This window comes from Ursus maritimus, unplaced genomic scaffold (genome assembly GCF_017311325.1).
Source record: "Ursus maritimus isolate PB19 unplaced genomic scaffold, ASM1731132v1 scaffold_5, whole genome shotgun sequence".
NCBI lineage: Eukaryota > Metazoa > Chordata > Mammalia > Carnivora > Ursidae > Ursus > Ursus maritimus.
This window is the reverse complement of record NW_024426663.1, coordinates 24,790,483-24,814,722: the sequence shown is the minus strand read 5'-3', so window position 1 is coordinate 24,814,722 and position 24,240 is coordinate 24,790,483. Positions and strand designations below refer to the sequence as shown.

The 24,240-nt window shown below is 37.2% G+C and overlaps 1 protein-coding gene across 4 annotated transcripts in view; it reads left to right on the top strand.

The window, feature by feature from the left end:
* Window positions 1-24,240, top strand: part of VCAN (versican) — a 178,142-nt gene that overhangs the window by 81,515 nt on the left and 72,387 nt on the right. For all 4 annotated transcript variants that reach the window (XM_040622121.1, XM_040622119.1, XM_040622117.1 and 1 more), the window contains 4 exons: window positions 1,056-1,131; window positions 6,526-6,903; window positions 10,273-10,447; window positions 10,533-10,660. In XM_040622121.1, coding sequence (XP_040478055.1) covers window positions 1,056-1,131; window positions 6,526-6,903; window positions 10,273-10,447; window positions 10,533-10,660 — 757 coding nt within the window. The remainder of the gene's footprint in view (window positions 1-1,055; window positions 1,132-6,525; window positions 6,904-10,272; window positions 10,448-10,532; window positions 10,661-24,240) is intronic.

Genomic DNA, 24,240 nt, shown 5'->3' with positions numbered 1-24,240 from the left:
TCAGGCTCCTCTAAGGTGTATGGCTGTGTGAAGGAGGGTAGACAGGAGAATGGAATGGGAGTTTTGTTAGAAAGGAGAAGGAAGGATGGCTACTGGGTAGCCAACAACAATGCTTGTTACAAGAATAGTTCTAAATGTAGCTGAGAAGGGAACAACCATGGGGATCAAATGATCTGCCGTTCTTCTGAGATTGGCTCTTTGCTTTCCAGATGGTCCCCAACACTGGTACTCATCTGCCTCATAATTATAGCTTCACAGAAATTCGAGCTAGAAGGGACCATTCTGAGACCCAGACTGTTAAATGTCTTCCCCAAAGTCACACAAATTAATGGCAAAGCCAGGGCAGGGTTTCTTGACTCTCAGAACAGAGTGTTTTCTTTCTTTTTTCACCCTTCAGACTTAGAACTGTTGGAACTGCTTTAAAACTCATGGCAAGCACTGGTCTTTTTGTAATTAACAGCTCCTTATAATACATTTGTTTTGTTTGTTCAGCCTCCTAGAAACTAAATTGAGTCTGTGCTTTAAAAAGCCTGCTGAATTCCTTATTCCTGTTTTGATACCATGTGCGGGAACCACCACCATGTTCCTTCCCACCTCACATTTGAGATGAATCCCTTTCTTTCAACATCTCTGCCTATTGCTTCCCCATCTTCTTCTGCTCGCTCCATCTGTGACCAGCTTCCTGTTTCTAAATAGACATTGTGGTCACCCCTCCCTCTTTGTGCCAGTTCCTAGCCACTAGTTAGTTGGGCTGTGGTCTCAATTGTTCTTTCTACAGCCTACCCGGTTGTGGTTGTCCCACACATCCATATCGTTATATGTTCCCAAAGTGGGTTCTGGGATTATTTTGGTAACGACTGCATTGGGTGAGAGTCAAACTAATAATTAAAGTGTTAGGATGACTTTTCCTATTACAAGTTCTCTCTTGTTTTTACAATCTAAGAGGAGCTGCTCCTTGTACTCTTATTACATACACTGCACAAATGGCATGTGATTTATGGCCCACCACGAACCTGAATGCTTATGATTTCCTTTGTGTTTTTCTTCATTTCTAGGACAAAATGTTGATAAATATAAAGAGCATCTTATGGCTGTTCTCTACCTTAATAGCAACCCATGCACTACATAAAGGTGAGTGTGGAAACAATTTCTTTGGTGCTTAGTGAAATAAAAATTTAAGTAGTAGGGCATAGAATGGCAATATGGGTCCATTAGAATAAAGAACTAATTTTTGATCTATTTAGTGATTTATAGTGCTGAACACTTTCAGCTAAAATATTATTTTTACTTAATAAATGGTTTTAAATAAATCCATCAAAATGAAATAATGAACAGAATGCTAAAGAAGTGAATGGATTTTCAGTAAATTCCCAGGTTACTTTCAGACTGCAAAAAGGCTCATATATGGCATTGGACATATTTTTAAAATCTGTCTTCTTCAATATACTCAAAGACCTTCCTATAAAGAAAAGAAACCCTATCAAACCCTCAGGAGCCTAGAGTTTAAGAAGAGTCAAAAAGACAAAGAGCAGGCTGACAGTCACGTTTTTACCCACACCTATATTCCTCTCCTTTCCTTTCCTTTATTCTTCTCCTATTCTCTTCTCTTCTCTTGTTGTCTCTTCTCTTCTCTTCTCTTTTCTTCTCTCTCTCTCTTCTGAAGTAACGAGGTAAGTGCACTTGTGCTGTTTTTCTCAGCTTTAAATTATATATCCACCTAATGAAGGTTCTGTAATTCCAAACTCCTGGACTGTAGTCCATGAAGAAAGATACTGCCCTGCGTTTCAGTGATCTGGTCCTGTCCAGACTCAGCTTCCTCTTCTTTCTCACACTTACTCTATGCTTCATACTCTCTGAACTAATTTGCAATTCCGTGCACAAACTTTCATGTTCCCTGGTTTTCCCATGTAATTCCTTCTGTTTGGCAGTCCCTTCTTTTGTTCTCTACAGTTCCTCTTCAGTTCATTCTTCAAGACTCAAACCTTAAGTTTCATTTCATCTGTCTATGCATCTGTCCATTCATCCATCCATTCCCCTGTCCATTCGTGTATCTAATCGCTAACAATATTGTTTGAGTACCTTCTCGATGTGCCAGGTTTACATTATGGGTGTCCAGGGATATACCAGTGGATAAGCCATTCATTGTCCTGGATTTCATTAAATTCAATCTCCTAGTTATATGATGCAGGCAATAAACAAGTAAACTAACAATCCAGGTACTTTCAGATTGAAGAATATAAAGCTGAGCGATATGATAAAGAATGTCCTGGATTGGGGGAAGGTGGGAAGACCTCTTTGAGGAAGTAACATTTATATTGAGAGATGAATGTCCAAGATGGCTGTCATAGTTTAGGCCCCAGCAACACATGAACAGCCCAGGAGCTGTCTCCTTCAGTGTTTTCAGGAAGTAAAGGGGAAGGTCACAGACAGGGAAGGATAATAGCATCCAGTGACAAGGGAGAACATGGAAGGGAAATACGGAAAATGGAATTGATTTAGATGGGTAGTAACAGAAGAGGAATAACAGAGAAAAGAGTGGGAGAACCTTGAGGGATGCTTAAAACAGAGTTTAGACTTTTTGCTTAAAACAAAGAACGAACTCACACAAGCAATGGGGAAAAAACACCCAAACACTTATGATATAGCTCCCTGATGGTTTTTAAAAATAACAATAATAATAATAATAATAGCTGGCAATATTGAATGATTTCTACATGTCAGGCCTTCTTCTGAGTATTTTGCATAGTTAATTTATTGAATCTTAACATTCCAATGAGACAGATGCTTCAATTCTCCCCATTTGGCAGATGAGAAAACTGTACTATCAAAAGGTTTGGAGACACAGCTAATGTAGAAGATTGTATGCAGTTTAGTTATGGAGCCTGGAGTTGAACCTGGGCAGTCAGGCTCCATAGTCCATGCTCTTAACCACTGTATTATACTTTTTGCCAAGAATCAAGTTCTTTTTACATATGTGATCATGATTAAGAGATGTAATTAGTTGGGGGCTGATTTCAGAAGAATTAAATTTTTTCAGATGAAGGGTGAAAATTCAAAACATAAGATCCACATAAAACAGATTTGCCAAGTTCATAGTGGGATACACTGTAGTAACTTGCTATGAATCAACACAAGTATTTTTATCTTAAGCTTTTCTCTCTTTATTCCTAGGCACTCAAAAGATCATTAATGAATACCTTGTTATTGGCTTTGTTTTAATGTTTTAATGCATGAAGAGCTCTGTGCTTTAACAATACCTATTATATTGATTATCTAGTGTTGACTTGGTTGTTTGGGTATTCCTCTAATATTAGTAAATGAGTCATACGCAGTTATGAGTAAATGAATGAATAAGAGAGTAATATTTATTACCCGAGAGAGTAATAAATTCCCATATTCTCAATCTGACATTTATCTGGGCAAGGGGTGTGTGTGTTTGGGGGGGGGTGTGTGTGGGTGTGTTTGGTCAAGTTGTGTAGATGGAATTTACGTCATTCTTCTCCGCAGAATTTAATGACAGAGAATGAAAGGTAAATGATCATTCATTATTCGAGATTTCTTCCTCACTATACTCATTTGGACCACAAACCATCTGGTGGGAACAGTGAACTTTTTGTTAACATTCATTTTTATTACTTGCATTGTTCACAATTTCAGACAAGTTCTTGCAGGTAGCATTTTTTAAAAACATGCATGGTCTATAAACATTATCCTCTGAAATACTAAATTTCTTCCTTAAAATATTTAGATTTAGTGACCTTAGTTCTTGCGACCCAGTGCATTAAGACCCAAGATTTTATACACAAAAGACTTGACCACACAGCTTCTTGCTAATCCTGTTGTTAAGACTGGATTCTACATGAATATATGTTTATATCCAACTGAAGCTTTTAATTTTCTTGTATCTATAAACATCTAGAACAATAAATAACCCTTGGGAAATTTGTCTTTTGACATCATTTTGTTCCAATATATTTTTTCATAACAGCACAACTATTGAGCAATGCTCTGAGTTTCAAAAACCACCCAACTGGATAGATTTGACTGACTCTCATATCTGCTTCTACACATCTAAAATTGTGAAAAGAATTATAATTTAGTAATAAATATTACAGAATTGAGCATCATTTATCTTAAACTCATTTTTAAGGAAATGATAAAGAATCTCATAGTTTATATCCTAATTGAGGTTGATGGTAAAGCTGTTTATTCTCCATTAAAAGAGCAATACTTTGTTTGTGGTGAAGTTGATCATCTAAATAATTCTTCAGGAAGGAAGATGGGATTTCCTAGAACATATGATAAATGTAAACTAGGAGATGTTTAGATCGTAGAATTCTCACCCCTTCCCTTCTCAGAACCCCTATTCTTGGCAAAAAAAAAAAAAAAAATCTTTGTGTTGTCATCATCTCCCTAATGGGGCCGAAATTAAAGGATTATGAATCAGGTAGGGAGTCTCCCGTGGACTTTATAGATTTATTTAAAAGATCATGAAATTACTGAGAGCTGTCAGTGCAGATAGCAATTAAAGAAATAGGATGGGGGGCGCCTGGGTGGCACAGCGGTTAAGCGCCTGCCTTCAGCTCAGGGTGTGATCCTGGCGTTATGGGATCGAGCCCCACATCAGGCTCTTCTGCTATGAGCCTGCTTCTTCCTCTCCCACTCCCCCTGCTTGTGTTCCCTCTCTCACTGGCTGTCTCTATCTCTGTCGAATAAATAAATAAAATCTTTAAAAAAAAAAAAAAAAAAAGAAATAGGATGGGATAGAAATAAGATGGGATAGAAATAGGATGGGTCTAGACTCTGCAAATGAACTAAAACTAATTTAGGGACGGGGAAGAACCCAACAAATACCAAATCTGAAAGATTCCTTGATTAGTTGTGAGAAGACTTGTGTTCCTGCCCAGGTCTATAATCAGCCAGCTGGGAGCTGGCATTTCACTTCCTCTCAGTGGAGCATCCTTAGTAAATGATTGGACTAGTTTCACTCTGAGGGTTAGCTTTAAGATAATTTATTTCATAAGCCAAGGATTTAATAGAATGGAATTGTTTCCTTGATACTATATTCCAAGATGATAATGATCTTAGCAACATCTTAAAGACTAACTCAGTGCAGTTAATAGTGTATTTTATTTTTATTTAATTTTGTTAAGTGCCTTAAATCCTGTTTTGGGACAAGTTATATATAGATTAGTAAGATGACAAAGAAATGCATGACAGCAGTGACCATTATACATTAGAAATATGTGAGTGTTTTCTATCAAATACTATAAATACAATACTGTATTGATTATTTTAGATTTGTTTGTATCATGTGGAAGGTTTTATAGGCCAGTCATCTTAAAGTTAAATTTCAATCTTTAATAAGAGAGTATTTTTTTCTTAAAGTTCATAGTATCTCCTTATCTTCCTGCAATTTTCAAAATGTCTTATCCCCAACTGGATCCGCAGTGCTATGTTGACAGCTATATCATTTCTGATGCAAGTCTATATTGAGATGTATGTTACCAATATCTTGACTACTAATACACACTAGGTGTTAGACACATGTCATTTTGTTAATTAAGTAATATTATTTCACTCCATCTGGAGGCTACTGTTAACTTGTTCATCATATTTTCATGAAGTAGGTTTGCTTGTGTATTGACATAATTTCTATTGTTATTGCCAACACATTTTCTAGCTAATGAGTAGGAACTGGAAGATGGGGGGAAGAGGAAAGAAAGGGGTATGGATTCCTGTAAGAATAAAAGAACATTTTTTTTTGCATGTGATAGTGTTAAATTGCAGTCCAGGTATTCTTTCTCATTAAAAGTTTAAGGGCTTAAACAGAAACACATTATGCAGATTAATACTTCAGGTTGGTTAGATGAACAGACCAAAATTTCCCCTCAGGATACAATTGAAAGCTAATGTTTCACTGCAGAGTGATTGGAACTGGATTTGTTATTATGATGAAAGCCTTTAGTTCAAACATTGAACCAAATGAGGGTCCTTCCAGTGTTAGACTTCCTCTTGCCCCAGTCTACTGAAGTACATTTTAAAAATTTTCACTTCCTCTTTGCATTTTATTTTCATTTCAAATAAGGTAATGTGGCAGTTATCTTCAATGTTTTTCCTCTCCTGACCTGTAGACATAAATTTGCCTCTCAACTGCTCTTCCTAACATTGGTCCAGTCTTTGAAATCTGCATTACTGATTCTATCTCCTTTTGCCCTTGATTGCTTGCCTTCCTATACATGCCTCATTCTATCACTTATTTTGTTCCTGTTGAACACTAAGTTACACATACTTCAAAATAAATGCCATTTTTTAATACATAAAAATGAGCATTATGAATCCCTGTCTTTGTTGTAAAACGTTATTAAAATTGTACACTATTCTTTGTATATAAAATCATTCTAATTATCTCACATATTGAAGATGTAACCAAACCAAGGTAAGGGTTTCTTATCCATTCACTTATTTAATAGACTCAGTTGAGTTTTCTAGGACTGTTAATTTGGTATTTTCTCTTTCTTCTAGTCAAAGTGGAAGAAAGCCCACCTCTTAAGGGTTCCCTCTCTGGAAAAGTCAACCTACCTTGTCATTTTTCAACCATGCCTACCTTACCACCCACTTACAACGCCTCCAGTGAATTTCTCAGAATCAAATGGTCTAAGATTGAATTGGACAAGAATGGAAAAGATCTGAAGGAGACTACCGTTCTTGTAGCCCAAAATGGGAATATCAAGATTGGTCAAGGCTATAAAGGAAGAGTGTCCGTGCCTACACATTCCGAGGTCGTGGGTGATGCCTCACTCACTGTGGTCAAACTGCGCGCCAGTGACGCTGGTCTCTACCGCTGCGACGTCATGTACGGGATTGAAGACACACAAGACACAGTGTCATTGGTGGTGGATGGTAAGGCTTTCCAAATCTGGAAGATGGTAGTGTAACATGATACCTGGTTCAAAGTAACTCTAGTTCAGGGTTTAGACAAGTGCAAGAAACAGCAGTCACTTCAACAGTTCATGCCTTTCACCAGAAATGAGCAGTTATTTTTTTAAGGGTCAAGGAAGGTGACTTTTTGCACAGCAACTTCACTGACTTCATACGGTCAAGTGCAGTATTGTGGAAATAATGAATACCTCAAGACATGATAAATAGCTCAAGAATTATTACTTCATTATTGAGACCTATCAATGATTACTTTTTAAGACCATAAAGACTGATCTACAGTTTAATTTTTACAATATGTTTGTATGCACACACACACTACCTTTTCTCCCTTTTTCTCACTGTCTAGCATGATTATTAAAATCTTTGAGTTTGTTTTTAAGAAATATAAATTCCATCCTAACTTACATTGAAGAAATCAGGCACTTAATAAGTACCGTGGTACCTATCACAGTGCCTTAGAGAGACCAGGACTTAATAAACATTTGAATTGGATCAAAATAAAACTCAGTGAATTTTTTTAAAAAGGTAATATGTTAGCTATTATACATTAAGTCTTGCAATGAGGCATTTTCATTTTTGCCCCTTTTCAGTGGTGGTTTATATGTCATTTGAATTTAAGTTAGGAGACAAAGCAAAGAAAAATTGCTTTAATTGGGTACACACATAATACCATAGCTCTTGGAAACAGAATATTTTGGCAAGTTATTAAGCAAAATTCTAATACCAGACATGATGGAACAGATTTTTCTCCCATCCTTCCATTTCCCTATAAAATATTTACCTTTCAGAAATATATACAAAGGGCTTTATTAAAACTTTCTTGTGTAGCCAAAAGGAAATACTTTGAATTTCAGATGCAACAAATTAATTTTCTATACATCCTTTTATGTTCAGATTCTGTTACTCTCTCCTACCAGTCTGTTTTTATGTTGTCCAGGCATCCAGTAAATATCCTGAGCTCTTCATTCTTTTAACCTTTTTATTATTTATTTTAGTTAGCCTAGGACTGTTTTGCCCTACTGATATTTTTCTGTTTCTCTGTGTGTGTATGTGTTTGTATGTTTGTGTGTATTATATTTGTGTCTTGTATAAACATATAGATTATTCATAAATTATAAATATATATAGTAGTGGTAGATACACACTATGTGTAAATTTATATATATGTTTTTAAAATCCCAAAAGGAGTCTAACAACTTCTTACTGTTTTCATCATTAAAGAATTAGCAGTGGATTTGCCCCTTGCCCCTCTGAAACAATGAAAATCCTCCACTTAATCTCCTTAGCCCCATGAGGTCTTCAAATTATCCCAACAATTGCAGATACTTATACTGACTGATATTCCCTGCCCTGCTTTTAGAAGCCCCTCTGTGCCCCCTTACTGCCAGTCTTCAGTGCACATGGAAGATTTTTAATTACCGAGAGGACTATTTGATGCTTTGATCAACATAAGACTAATTTAAAACCATTCAAATTCTTACTTAAGCCTTAGAGATCATTATAAACTACCTCATACTTACCAGATAGCACGATATATACTTCCTGGCAATTTTAGAGTAGTTCTATAGAGGGCCAAATTTTCTGAAAGGCATCTGATGAATTTTTTGTTGCAATATCAGAGGTGGGAAAAATGAATGTTGATTGTCAGTGCATCTACTTGGTGACTGTGCAGATCTTTTTGTGTTGACACTTCTCAGAGGGGCTTATCTATGACATGGCTAGTCTGCCCCCCTGTAGTCATTTTATTGGCACATACCTGTCTTGGGAGAAGGAGACAATCTAAGAATGGGCATGTGGAAGAAAGTCTTAGAGCTAGAAGTCAGGCTATGGGATATAGACTGTTGTCAACCCCAGGGAATCACTAGGAATAAAAAGAGAGTGAAAGGTATCCTGGCAACCAAAGTTCATTCTGCATAACAAAAAAAGTGATCTTAGGCAATATGACCATTTTGTTTTGTTTTGTTTTGTTTTGTTTTGTTTAGATTGATTGATTGATTGATAAAATTCCTGGCTAGGAGAGAGAGAGTGTACATGTGAGTAGGGGGAGGGACCGAGGGAGGAGAGAATTCCAAGCAGTCTTGCACGGAGCCTGGCACCAGACTCAGTCTCACCACCCTGATTCAGATCATGACCTGAGCCGAAATCAAGAGTCAGACACTTAACTGACTGAGCCACTCAGGCACCACGGCAATACGACTCTTAATAAAGTCTCATCCATAAGACCCAGTTGCCCCAATTTCTATTTTCTTTACCTTGACTCACTTTGCAGTCTTGTAGAAATGAGTCACCGTATTTACTCCAGTTAAAAATGGAGATGCTCCTGTTGAAGCCGAGGCGCGGGGAGGAGGACCAAAGCTCCACCACTACCCCCGCCCAGCTGCTCTTCCCTCAGCCCTTTGACAATTCCTTGTGCCCTGGAGCACCCTTCAAGAACCACTAGATTATGCAACTCCTAACATACAGCAAAGTGGAATTTGAGGCAAGTACCAAGATGCCTAGCTTCAACTCAGGGGAGTCTCAGGAACTTTACTTCAGGGCCTTCTTTGGGATAAAAATCATACATTTTATCTCTCTTAGTGGAAACCCTCAGTTATGCTAGTCAGATGGTGAATATGATAAACACTGGGTAATGGTTAGTAGCCTGTCCAACATTTTTAAAGCCTTTACATAATTTGACTTTCATATCAGATAACATAAGCAATATCCGTTACACTTTATGGTGGGGGAGATTAACTCAATATATGGTTAAGGAACAAATTAGGGATTGGAACAAGCCTTCTCACTCATACATAGTCCATTGTCTTTTCCATCTTAGTACATTATTTCTGGAAGTAAATATCTCAGTGTTTTATGTTTGGAGGAAGTGGTGTTAGTGAATGTTCCACATGCTTCTATTGAGTCGGCCTCAAGTAAAATCATGAAGTTGATCCTGTGATGCCCTTAACTCTTTGTATCTCCGGCAGCACCGACTCCTTTTAGTTGTCCAGTGTTCCCATGATAGTGTGAATACTACTGTAATTAGAACAACTATCCACCACTTGGGATTTAGGGACTTAAAACTTTTTTCTTAGATTGTTTTCATGAGAATAGAAAACTCCTGGCTAGGAAACTTGCCAGTGGAGCAGAATAGGACACCTGGGTGAACGGCATTTCTCGGACTCCTCACATCACCATAATTTTGTGTGGTGCTACACCAAGTGAAAATAAAGAATCATCATGGTGTTGTTACCACGTGAGCAACGAATGTGATGTATTGCTCCAGTAAGAAACTTTGCAAAGTATGGTGGGATATTTGAACCTGCCCGTAATTGCTTGCTGCTCTCTTGGCAGGGGTTGTGTTTCACTACAGAGCGGCAACCAGCAGGTATACTCTGAATTTTGAGGCTGCACAGAAGGCTTGTTTGGATATTGGAGCAGTCATAGCAACCCCAGAGCAGCTGTATGCTGCCTATGAAGATGGATTTGAGCAGTGTGACGCAGGCTGGCTGTCTGATCAGACCGTCAGGTGAGAGGTCTGGGGGGCCTCAAGCTGTAATTCATTAATTGGAGAGGAGGAATGAAGTGCTCTTACAGTCCTCTATTTTCCCCAGGTATCCCATCCGGGCTCCCCGAGTAGGCTGTTATGGAGACATGATGGGGAAGGAAGGAGTCAGGACCTACGGATTCCGTTCGCCTCATGAAACTTACGACGTGTACTGCTACGTGGACCACCTGGATGGTACGATGTTTACATTTCTAACGCTTCATTCAGACTAAGAAAATTGAAGACAGACTGGGAGCACGTAGGAATAGAGCAAGTTTTCATGCTTGTTTGGATTCCAAACAGCAGCATTTAGTTCAAATGACCGTATGATTGTGGTGAAATAAGCTTAAATTAAAGTGGGAAGAGAAGGAGGAGTGTGCAAATGGTTATGCAGGTTGGAAATGTCTTCAGTTAATGGCAGGTTTTCTTTCAGACATGCTGCTATTGGACTGTTTCCAATACACTTTTAGAGCCTTAAGAATAGAAAGCTGTACGGGTGGTACCTATTCTTGTGAGAACTTCAGGTAAAATCCTGTGATGACAAACCACTGTGAATCCAAGTGCTGATAAACACCCCGAAGCTCAGCTGAATAGCCGAAACTAGCCCAGGAGGGGTTCTCAGGTTATATCTTCTCCTGTTAATATTCAGAGCAGTCGTTCATTCATGGAAAAAGCCATCGGCCGTGTGCTGGGTGCTCTGCTAGCAGTTAGGGATGTGAAGCTGGGTAAGATAGGGGCCTCGCTTTCAAGATGCTTGGAGCCTGATTGATTTTGGCACTATCATCTCTCACTTGGCATGACTTAGAGGTTCTTAAAGACAAGCATGAGTTCAATAGTGGCATCCAAGGGGCACACTACAGTTTTATTATAAGACACAAGGAACAGACGTTTCTGTGACTTTTGAAATGGAGTCTCTTCTGTATTAACAGGCACCTTAAAATCTAAATATATAAAGGGGGGTTTTAAATTGAGTTACACTTTTAATTTTGGCTGGGTACATATAGAAAGAATAATCTCAGTTTTCTTCTGTGTAAAATAAAGATGTTAGACTAGATAATTTCCATGGTCCCTTCCAACATTAAAATTCTGTGATTCTGTGAATTGAATAAACCACCTCAGAGACCGAAAACTATAAACTAAGCAGCTTATATTTTCCTAATGCCCTGACTAAATTTGAGTAAGAATGCTGGCTTACCGGAAGGCTGCTTAAGTGTGATTCCCTAGCATCTTAACGTTCTTATTATAACTATCCTTTAAAACTGGTAAATCTATTTTCTAAATTAGAACTTCAGATACTAACAATTTCCATTTTTGTATAGGGACAAAGGGAAAATATACAAAATCCAACCTATATGTGATATATATATATTGAATTTTGAATATAAAATTTGAATGTTTTTGTATGGGCACATTAAAGTTGAAAGAGAAAGACCAAAAAATCAGTATAAATACTAATTCAAGCACTGAGTGAAATTTCTGTGAGCAGAGTAACAAGGCTTTTCATTGTTTTATAGAAGGAATTTGACAGTTCTGAAGGATACTCGGAATGTTTACAGTGACATTGTTCTGGAAATTTTTTCTTCCTTGTTTGTTGTTCTTTGGAATAATTTGCAAATCTTCGGGTACTGATCTTTCCTCTCTTGACCTGAAACTGGACTGGTGTGGTGGGGGAGGTTAGAGAGGCCTTTGTGACTGGGGATGAATGAGGGTGATCACAAGATCACTCTTGCAAAGGTCTCTCTACTGAAGTGTATGCCTCTCTTTGAAGTAAAGACCATTGGCTGAACTTTGAATTGATAAAAATTCTGTGGAAAGTTGACTATATAAAGTTATATCTGATGTTTCAATTGCCACATCAATGACAGATTATTTGAAAGTAAGCCTAAATTCCTCATAAGAGACATTTATTACTATATTCATGGGTATCATAATTACCACCTATATTTTATTGTGTTTTCCACAGCCAAGTGTGTGTGTGAGAGGCAGTAAAAAATAGAGATATTGATGCAGTCAGAATGCATGTGATGGAACACATACTCAGTTATGAACTGAGGTGCGATAACGTTAGATCAGAAGCCAAATTATTCCAGATGGCCTAATAAAAAAGTCAATTAAGTATAAAATGAAGCACAGTTTAAAAAGATAATTAATTTAGTTTTAATTTAGTCATTTAAAATGAAAGCTATTTAGTTGACAGAATGTCAACCCTCTTTTTTTTCTTCTTTCTTGTTTTATAATGTCATATTCATTCTGATGTATGTATTCCTTTATAGAATTCAAATAATTGTACTCTAAATAAAGTCCAGCTAGTTTAGGGAAGAAAAAAAAACTAATCTGGTTCTTATTCTAAGATGGTGATTTATAGCACGGTTATACATATGAATATAATATTCAATTCTCTTTTTAAAAATAACCTAGTTAAATGTAACACAGCAATTATATTAGCCATATCCATGAGCCAGGATTCCAGTATTAGCCTGTATTCTTGGAAATGGTCTAGACATTGTTGTGGCTTATTAGCCATGATTCGGTAACAGAGCACTGTTACCAAGAAATTAAGGGAATTAAGAGTCTGAAGTAGGAAATCTAGAAATTAAGATAATATAATCACAAAATAATCCTTATTAGAAAGTTTAATCCGTGTTTCCTGGTGAGGTAGCTTTGGAAAACATTGAGAGGGTTCCTTATTAAGAAGTTTAATTTGGGTTTCCTGGACACGTACGTTTGGAAAACTTTGAGAGCATTTAGAATAGAGTTGACATGATCATATGGTTGAAAATTGAGTAGAGGATTGGAGTTATTTAGGAGTGGTAAAGACAATGTGAGAGAGGAATCTAGGGAGGCAGTTAAGGTCCCTGGAATTAAGAACAGGAAGGACCTCAACTGAATCGATTCCCAGCTCTTTCACTTACTAGTTGTGAGATCCTGAGCAAGGCTTTACCTGTGTTTCAGTTTCTTCTTCTCTGACAATGGAAACAATTAGAATACTTACTTTTTAATCATGGTATAAAGATGAAGTGAGTTAATGTGTAAAGCTTTTATCATAGTGCATGTCTCAAAGTAAGTGCTCAATAAATAATAGCTTATAGATTTATGAAAGATTCTTTATTTCCACTGAATTCATAAAAAGAAGAAATGACTTAAAATTGAAACTCTGTAAACTAGGTTCAAAATACAGAAAATGTTTCTGACAATGAATACTGCAAGACGTAGAAATAATCCTGACAGGCTGTAAAACTTCTTCTCTGGAATTTTCTTAAAACTAGAATTTTTCTGAGATGTTCTGAGTGCAATGCTCTGTCAAAGTCGGAGTCATGGTACTTCGAAGTATATAAAAATAACTGACAATGGGTCACTTTATGAAGAAGGGTAGCTTTCATGTCAAGGCATTTTGAGTACAATAAATTGCCTGAACATTACTGAAGAATTGAAATTAATACAGTGGCAAAACAGAATTCCTGTGTTAATGCCTCCTAAATTGTTTAAAATCAGTTTATTCTCTGATTAGAATATTATATTCTTGTCTAACAGTGTTCAGGAATTAATCTGGTATCTGATTCCCCAGAGGAGGTCATGCCAGTGGGAGATTTAAATGATTCTGAAAGTGCTTTGTGAATTAATGCATTTCTGAGCTGAAAACTGGCAGTTTGATAGGAAGTATGTGTGTCATAGCAAAACAAAACAAAAAACTATCCTAAATAAGATAGATAAGAGAATGTTGGGAAGAATCGGTGGTAGGTGAGGTCAGACTGCTTTCATTTTCACAGGTGACTTGCTTAGTTTCCTTGCAAATGAGTCAGTATACTTCCAGTCCCATCCCTAGACCTGACAAATGATTGATCTAGGAGCTCCTTGCCCCTATGATGTGGGCAGCCTTGAGGACCTACATCTCATCCTTCTGTGGCCTATATTTTCTGTGTAACCCTACCCTTTGGCTATTACTTTGCCTGGAATAACTACTACCCTACTATCCGATTTCCTAGCTTTTACAGAAGGTTCCCAGCACTTTGATGTGTCTGTACTATGGGCTTTCTCCTTCATCTCATATCCTTTCCTAAATCCTAGTTGATCTTTCTCACCTTTACATCTCCAGAATGTATGTCTATAAACCACCCCTAAATGTTTGCTTATGCCTCTATCTCTCCCATAAGACTGTGGCTTCTGGGAGGGAAGGAACCATGTCTATCCCCACTATGTCCTTGGCATATAGTAAGTGCTCCATAGATAGAGTTGAGAAAATGTGTGAATTACTGAATTAACCTCCAGACCAGACGTGCCCACTCTACTCACCTTGCTTTGCACTTACTTACCTCGTAATTTCACCTCTCTCCAGGCTTAATCGCTATTCTACTTGCTTCCCAAATTTTCATTGCTCCAATTTCCTTATTAGTTTGTTTAATGTCGTACTTGTTCTTGTAGGTAAACTATAAATCAAATACCTTGTAGGATGAATGGAGCACGAAATTTACACCATTTGTTATTTACACCAAAATATCAAATAAGTGAAAATGGAAATGTTAGTTTCTAGTTTTGCATGTTTAGCTGTGAATTCTCTTCTGAATTCCATACCCATGTTTCTAGTTTGTGAATCATTTCTGTGTCTCATCTCTGGTTTTGATTCTCACAGATAATCCCTATGCCTTTAACAGACCTTCAAGGGGCCTGTTTTACAACCATCAAAGCGCTCAAACACTGTGTCTATGTTCTGCTCCTACTCAACATCCTGTTGTGAATTTTCTGTCGTCTTGCTCCTCAAGCATAAACTCTGCACGATCTTTGAAGTCCCTCAAACCTGGCTAGAGAGTAACCAATTCAACCTTGTTTCCCTCTTTCCAACATGACATGTGCACCGGCCCTCCACAGACCCTGTGTTCGCTCCCACCCTCAGTTCTGCTTTGGTCCTCACAAAAAAACACACACCCTTCAGCTTCCCAACGCTGTGCTCTTCCCCATGCCTGAAAACTTACTACTTCCGAGAGCCCGCCTCTGGCTCTTCCGGATCACGTGATTTCTTTAGTCTGAACCCCTCTTCTCATAGAGTTAGTTCCACACGTGTTTCGTTGTCCTTTAGTTGCTTCATAGTCACCGAATACCAAATGTCATCTATTAGTTTTGTTTTGCAAAACTTCTGTAACTGCTGGTAGATATAAGTCCATAAACATCTTCTCTACCTCTCTCAATCGCAATGAAGGACCTATTCCATTAATACAAGCGTAATAGTTACTCAAGAAATACCTGGTGGTAATAGCATTATTTCTTCAGACTTTGTCTCTTTTGGAATACAATTACCACTACCCTTCCAGTTCTATAATAGTTGAAAAAAAAGCTCCACTTTGTTCACCAAATTTACTAAGAATCTATTTTTTTATCTTTATTGGATCACCATGTTACTAATTTTTCTCTTTGAATTGCTCCTCTCATTTTTCTATGGTGTCTCTTAGAAAGAATTCTTTCTTAGTGATACTTTTATTTTCTTTTCCAGCTTCTCACACTAATTGCCCTTTCTTGCCACCCTAGCCAGTCATCCTCTCCGGCACTGGTTCCTTTGTACCTACTCACAATTTACAGGTTTTGATACGGCTTCCTCATGTCAAAAAGCAGCATAGTTCTGTCACCTCCATGACTTGTGTAATACTTCCGTGTCATCCTGTGTCTGGCCTAGAACCAAAAAATAACCTTGCTTTTTGTTATCATATGATCTCCTTTAGATATGCAAAGCTAAAAATTTAGGTAAAGGCCCAAATGTCATTAAACAGGTCTCAAGCAGGACTTAAAGGGTTCAGGCTTTTTCGGAGGCTTTGACTGGACAAAAATCAGATATCAAATCTGAAAATTGTGTGACTTCCTGCCTGTAGATTCTCAGAGTGACTTAATCTTAATGGGATTTACAGCATATAGTCTACAAAATGCTTCACCAGTGGCAGTTATCTAAGAATTAGTGATCCTGGTCTTACTCGGTTAGAATGTCCCATGTCAGCTAGAGGAGCTTCCTGCTTACTGTGGTTCAGCGGATGATTCAAATATTCATTCTGGATTACAGAACCTTTTCACTTTGGGTCACTTTGGTTTGGTGCTAGAAGATGCTGAAAATTTTTCATTTATTCTCTGTGGAGCTCGTAGAACCATCGATCATTGCTGTGGCTATGGCTTCTTACACAGGCTTTGGAAATGAACATGTCTTGCTAGGGACCTGAAACTGACCTTGGGAGTTGTTTCTGTTTTAAGTGTTTGAACAGTGTAGCTAAGAGTCAGCGAGGAAAGCAACCAGGCATGGCACCCTGGCAGCGCCTCTGGAAAATGATATCCTCATTCAGTACAGTGATTTCCATAGATTGACCGTGAAGTGGCTCCATGGGTAAGGGAAGGAAGGAAACTATTTACTGTTTGGTTGTATTTATGTTTAACTTAATCCTCATGAAACCTTGTCACGTATTTCTTTTTTTTTTTTTTTTTTTAACCCTGCTTTTTGCCATAAGGAAAGGTTAAGTAATGGGATATGCCCTTTTTATTATACTCTCAAGAAACCCTGTCACGTATTTCTTTTTTTTTTTTTTTTTAACCCTGCTTTTTGCCATAAGGAAAGGTTAAGTAATGGGATATGCCCTTTTTCCTGTTACACTTCGGTAAACTCTTGTGGCCAGCACAGATTCCCCAGCAGAGAACAGATAGTCCTCCCAGCCCAGAAGAGATGAAGTGCTCTGCAAGCTCCCCCAGATCTCAGATTGCTCACATAAGAATATCTTAATTCGTATTTGAATAATGATTTGTTCACTCATTGTGTTGTAATGATTAGAATTGCTAGGTTACACGGTAACTCTGTTTTTAACTCTTTGAGCAACTGCTCGCCTATTTTCCAGCGTGGCCACACCATTTTAAATTCTCACCAGCACTATATTAGGGTCCTGGTTCTTTCACAGCCTTGCCAACACTTGTTTTTATCTGAGATTTTGATTACAGCCATCTTAACGGGTATGCAGTGATATCTCATTGTGGTTTTAATTTGTACTTCTCTTATGGCTAATGATGTTAAGCAACATTTCAGGCACTTATAGGCCATTTTTATATTTTCTTGGAGAAATGTCTATTCAGCCCAATTATAAAATGAATAAGTCATGGGCATGTAACATACAGCATGATAACCGTAGTTAATAATATTATATTGCATATCTGGAAGTTGCCAAGAGAGTAAATATTAAAAGTTCTCATCACAAGAAAAAAATATCTGTAACTATGTATGGTGATGGATATTAACTAGACTAGATGGATATTGTGGTGATCATTTTGCAATATATACAAATAGCGAATCATTATGTTGTACACCTGAAATGAATATAATGTATGTCAATTAAACCTCAATTAAAAAAAAAAATATCTATTCAGAAACTTTGCCCATTTTTAACTGGGATGTCTTTTTGTTGTTGACTTGAAAGCGTTCTTTATATACTCTAGATTAAAGTGTCTTTTCAGAGGATTTGCACATATTTTTCTCCATTCCATGAGTTGTCTTTTTTACTTTCTCAGTTGGGTCCTTTGACACGCAAAATTTTTGAATTTTAATGAAGTCCAGTTTATCTATTTGTTCTTTGGTTGTTTGTGCTTTTGGTGTCATATCTAAGAAAACACTGCCAAATCCCCAGTCATGAAGACTTGCTTCTGTGTTTTCTTCTACAAGTTTTATAAGTTTTAAGTTTTATTTTGATTGATTTTGAGTTAATTTTTGTATGTAGTATGAGTTAAGAGTCCAGATTCATTCTTTTGCATGCGGGCATCCAGTTGTTCTCATACCACTTGTTGAAAAGACTATTCTTTCCCCCATTTAATGGCTTTGGCTTCTCTTTGAAAATCAACTGATGATAGATATATGGGTTTGTTTTTGGACTTTCCATTCTATTCCATTGATCTCTATGTCTGTACTTATGTCAGTCCCACATTGTCTTGATTACCGTTGCTTTGTAGTAAATTTCAAAATTGGAAAGTACGAGACCTCTAATTATGTTCTTTTTCAAAATTATTTTAATTATTCTGGGTTCCTTGAGTTCTCATATGAATTTTAGGATCAGCTTGCGATTTCTACAAAGAGGCCGGCTGGGATTCTGATGAGGATTGCATTGACTCTCTACATCAATTTGAGGCGTACTGCCATCTTAACCATATTAAATCTTCAGATCCATGAATATGGGATGTTTTTCCATTTCTTAACACCTTCTTTAATTTCTTTCATCAGTGTTTTATAGCTTTCAGAGTGTCAGTTTTACAGTACTCTTGTCAAATTTCATCCTAAATATTTTGTTCTTTTTGATGCGAATGAAAATTGAGTTTTCTTTATTTCTTTTTCTGTTTGTGGGAAATATATGGAAATGCAATTGATTTCTATATATTGGTCTTGTATCTTGTGTCCTGCAACTCTGCAATTTTATTGGTTCTAATAGCTTTTTAATGTCATCCTTAGGATTTTCTACATAGAGACCCTTGAATTTATAATCTTACTGTAAGTAGACTTGTCCTGACATACATCCCTTGAAGCATGTGACAGTCATTTGCTCTAAGGTTTTGATGTCAAGATCTTTTGGCGTTCTGAAGTGAAAGAGCTTCTTAGGAAATACAGTGGCCATTTACCTTCCAGCTGTGAAAAGTAAAAAGAAAAAAAAAAGCCAAACTAGGCTGATCGTCCTGTGTTCACCTGCAGCCATACTGTGCCTGTGAAATCAAATAACATGTGCAATCTCTTATATATTTTGAAGGCTCAGACACGCAGAAATTTTTTAGAACTTCTTTCTCACTCTAATTAAAATCTTATTGCTCTGTCAGTAGGAAAGAATGAGATCCGACATCCTGAAAAACCATAAAAATATGTTTAAATTTTAGTGGGACATCCTATCTCTTTAAGCCCTTCGAATCGACCTACATGAGACCTTGTATAATAACACACTGACAAACATATGGATTCCTTTTCTCATGACTTGTTATCTGACTCAGAGCATGTTAACTATCAGAGCCAACTGATGACAATTCTTTAGTGATTAATTAGAAGTTTAAATTCAAACTTCTGTCTATGCTCTAACCGACATTATGCTTCTCCTTCAGCCTAAGACAAGTGAGAAATCTGAAAGGTACTGATCTGTCTTTCCAGTCTCATTACCCCCCAAACTGGAAACAATGCTAGCCTAGCACTAGAGATGGAGTCAAGTTACGTTGGCAGCCCCTGAGATTTTCATGTCACTGTGAACAGAAGGTTGGTCTCTGTGCAGGTTAAAGGATCAAATCTTAGGGGAACTGACATGCTTTTGAATTATCTTCAAATATTGGCCCCCAAAAGATTATACAGCAGTGTATGTTAGCTGTTAATTAAACATGTACAGCTGATGGATTTTGTGATCAGGGTATAATGAGCATTAGTCTTCGATGCTTTGATCGTGTGTGTATATAGACACAGTCAAAAAAGAGCAAGAGTGAAAGAGTGAGAGAGGGTGAGAGAGGGAGAGAGGGAGAGAAAGAAAAGAAAAAAAGAAACCTCCTTTGAAACTTAAAAGTCCAAAACTTCAAAGCTAATAATAATTATTTCGAATTGCTTTTATCACCAGGATACTTGCCATAAGTGGTTTTATTATATCGGCATTTAGAAGCTCATGTCACGTGACTGCCTCCAGCTCACACACTGTAGCTACTGTTACATACATTTATTACTTATTATAACTTAAACAGCAAGGCAATGTAGTAACATTTACAAATCCTGAACTTCCTTAAAGTGAAAAAAAAAACCAGAGTTCTTTTTTCAAATGTATAAAGAGAATCATGATTAGTTTTTAAGAACTTATTTTGAGACCGGATAGTTCATGATAGAAGGGTTATGAGCACAAATAAACAGAAACAAACAATAAACACTTATCACACTACCCAGCAAATATACCCAGCGAGAAAACCGTGGTGGGATTTTGGTTTTGGCTATCTGTCTGCTGAGTCCAGGAGAGAACAGAGTAATTCTGTATATCCTGCCCCTGCCAATTCCCCCTTTTGTCCTTGGTATTCACAGGGAATTGTCAGCAGGAGAGGAAGATCTTATCCTAGCTTTGTTCTGGAACCCGGCTCTTTAATAGTTGTTCTGAGTTACTCTTGGTATAAACTCTAGCTTTCGAACAGTGTGGGTCATTTTTAATGTTTGATTTGTTTTCATTATTGCTTGCCATTTCAGGATGTGTCATTTTTTAGTCTGCCAAGAAGCCAGTTTTTTATTCAGCAATCAGAAGTGTGGAAAAAAGAACATGCATGGTCCAATTTCCAGGGACTCTTGGAGCAGTTAGTTGTCAAACGAAATTATTTTTTTTCCTTTAATATTTCTGATGATGTTAATTCCCATGATTAAGGTAAATTTAGTTTGTGGGATGTCACCAGATATTAAAATCTCACCAGCAGTGTCTTCCAGTTTCTTCTAGGATATCCCAAGAAAGTTGAAATAATAGGAATAATTCAAACCGGTAACATTTAACTTGAGATTTTGGAAAAATATGCATTAAGATATCACATATGTGTTTTTCAGATGGGTATGCAAATTATCCTATGTGTGCAATCCTCTGCTCTGCATTATTATACGTCATGTGTGTACTAATGTGAGCATATATGTATACACCTCAATGAATTCTTACTTATGCTAACTTAAATTAACTTGACCTTTTATGTTAAGTAATTATATGTAAAACATTTTGTGTATTTCTTTCCCGACATTTTATTTGTTCTCTTTAGAGAAAAATTAAGTATTCTGTCATAGGTAGATAACATTTACAAACATGTTCCAAATCTATACTCTAGTTACCGAATTGATGATAAGTGTCTTATAGATGTAGATACCGTGAAGAGGCTACTTCTGGAACTTAGAGAGTGGACTCATTGTCAACTTGTAAAAGTAATGTTTGCCATCAGGGAAGGCAACTACCCAGTAAATATAAAGTACATTAAATGGCTCAGTTACGAGTATTCAGGGGTAGAAAGAGAACACAGCCTTGTTCTGTGCTAATAAAATGGGCATTTTAGCTCACAAAAGATTTTGCTTTCTCTCCCTCTCTAAAGCAGTACTGTGATTCAGAAGGAACTTGTATTATCTACATCAGAGGCCAAAAGGTGCCTTTAAGATACATACCTTCGGGCCAGGAACTTACACAACCTGACCAGTTAAGTCATGTTGTAGAGAGAGAAACTAAGCGAAAGTACTGAGGTGCTTTGCTGGATTTCCCAGGTTTGCTTTCTCTTTCTCTGGGTTCTTTGGTGCCTGATTTGCCCTTGCCTCTGGACTTTAGACTTTATGTCTTGATGCATCCTCTTATGATCATTCATTTTTGGACCAAGGCTGGAGTTACATTATTTTTACCAGCCCAGACTTAGTATCTGTCTCATTTTATTCCACTGCACTACAGTTTAGAACATATAATTTGACCTGTAAATAATTCCTGACTATGGATTTAAAAACTGAGAGATCACTGGAAACATGAAAATCTTAACATCTTGACTGCTTTTTCATTGTAAAAGTGGTCAGTGTTTAGCTTAAAAGCTGCATTTTTTTCTGTGGGATATGCTTTTTTTTCTGTGGGAAGGCCTTGTGCCTACAATTTATTATTGAGGAGAAAGGCTGCTTTTATCTGCTATTCCTTGGTTTACTTTTCTCAGAAAGATCTTCAAGAGCTGAACTTCTTCCGTATCGATCTTAAATACCATCTTAGATGCTTCACGGAGGTCGCCTGCTCTTCCCACTGGCAGGCTTTGATGCAACCCCGGGGGGGAGGGGGTGGGCAATGGACTCCATATGCCCTTTGCTTTGTACTCTAGCTTTTTGGCTCCTGCTTTGATGCTGTTTGGTTACCTTGTCCACTTTGCTCCTATCCTAAGCAGGTTGACACATAAGCAACCAGAAAGTTAATATCAAATTATACTTGCTACGGATCCGTTGAGTTTGGAAAACTATTCCATGAAACAGGTCCATGGACTATTAATTAATATTCTATGAGTAAAGGAGACATCTCTGGTCAGATGGTTTACAAATCGTAACTGCCTTGTGGGGACCCTCAATAAATAAACTGTAATATTAAATGCTCTGAGAAGTCTTGCAGAAACCTGTCAGATCACTTGCATTTGTTTTCCAAATGCAGTTGTCCATGGAACCTCTTTTCTATAGAATACCTACTCACGTCTCAACAATCACCAGTTTTCTGTAGAAGACATTTATGGAAATTAGGTTCTTCGAACTTGAACCCTAAGTTAACAGTCTTTCTGATCCACATTTTCAACAATAAGCTTTTAATAGGTTAATCCTGATTTAAACAATAGGTCACCTACGTTTGTATTATGTTAGACAAAAGATATATAATGTCAAAGGATTATCTAATTAAAACCATGCATCTAATGAATAAAAAAATAGTTGGCAGGAAGTCACAGATGTCTTAGGAATCCAGGACACGTAGTAGTATGAATTAGTTTCAGTTACTGCTGTGCCTTACTTATTGACTTACCTTTTCTATTTTCTGACTTACCTTTTCTGTTTTGGGTTTCAGTATAAAAAGGATGCTAGGATATTCTGAAATATTTTAGAAAAGTAGATGTCCTGGCCTTAATATTTTGAGGTTGAAATATAAGACAGGCAAAGTTTGGATGTTTGACTTATCATTTTTGGTATGGATTCAGTATTAATTGTGACAGCTTCAAGATACAGTAAGGTAATTCTATACTGTGGGTGCTTTACTATATTATTAGATTTTCGAAGTGGGCAAAGTAATGTTCGTGTTAAACAATCATGATTTAGGAGGTCTTAGATATTTACTTTTTGGAATACAGTTAAAATAAATATTTTTCTTTTCTTCATCTTGAAATAAAATAATTTGCCATATATAGCTTTATAAATGAGTTATTTTGATTCTCACCTTAAAGTAAACTCAGTGCCAGTTAAATCTTTTTTTTAAATCTGAGTTGAATGAAACCGAATGGTAATATCTTTCTCAAGGTTTTTTTTTTTTAATTTTATTTTCAGTGTTTGAAAAGTTCCTAGATATTAAGGAAAATAGGTGGCCTTGGGGATAATAGAATTTAATCAAATAAATAAAATAATTATTTTGTGGGTTTTGGATGGATGGATGGAAATTACATCTTCCAAACAAATGAATTAAACAATTGACTGCAGTATAGTCGGATTTAACAAGAGTTTCTGTGTAAAAATTCTATAAGTAGATCTGTATCGATTTAATAATAATAAGGGAATTCTCTTCTTAACCTACCAGCATCTTCGGAAACCTTTCTTTCCTCTAACACCTCGAACATGTTTGCTGTTTAGGAGAGGGGAAGCCAGTTACCCATGGGATGGTGCTGTCCTTTTTCTTTCTTAGCCCTTTGGTCTGGCCACGTTTGGAGAAGTTGATTTCCCCAACATACAGACTGACATTGCTGTTTGGAGTAGCAGACTTTTACTCTCTCAATTCTATTTCTCTGCCTGCTCTGGTTGGCTGCCGGCTCTTATGACCGTAAAGGAGCCGTGGTTTTGCCTCAAAGTTGCAGTACGTCAGAGTGCAGGGAACGAAGGCAACAGAAGGATGTTCCAGCTGTAATAACAAATGCCAAGTGTTCCACCTTGGAGGGAAGCAGTCTGGCGCGCCGCCCTCTTTCACACTCGCATTCCTTTGAAGTGAATGAGGCAGCTCAGGAGCGCACAGACACAGTCTCTGTCTGCCTTTCCCCGTGTTGCTTTAAGCCAAATCCATAGGTGAGAGGAATCAGCTGTTCTTGGACCGCGGCTCCCCAAA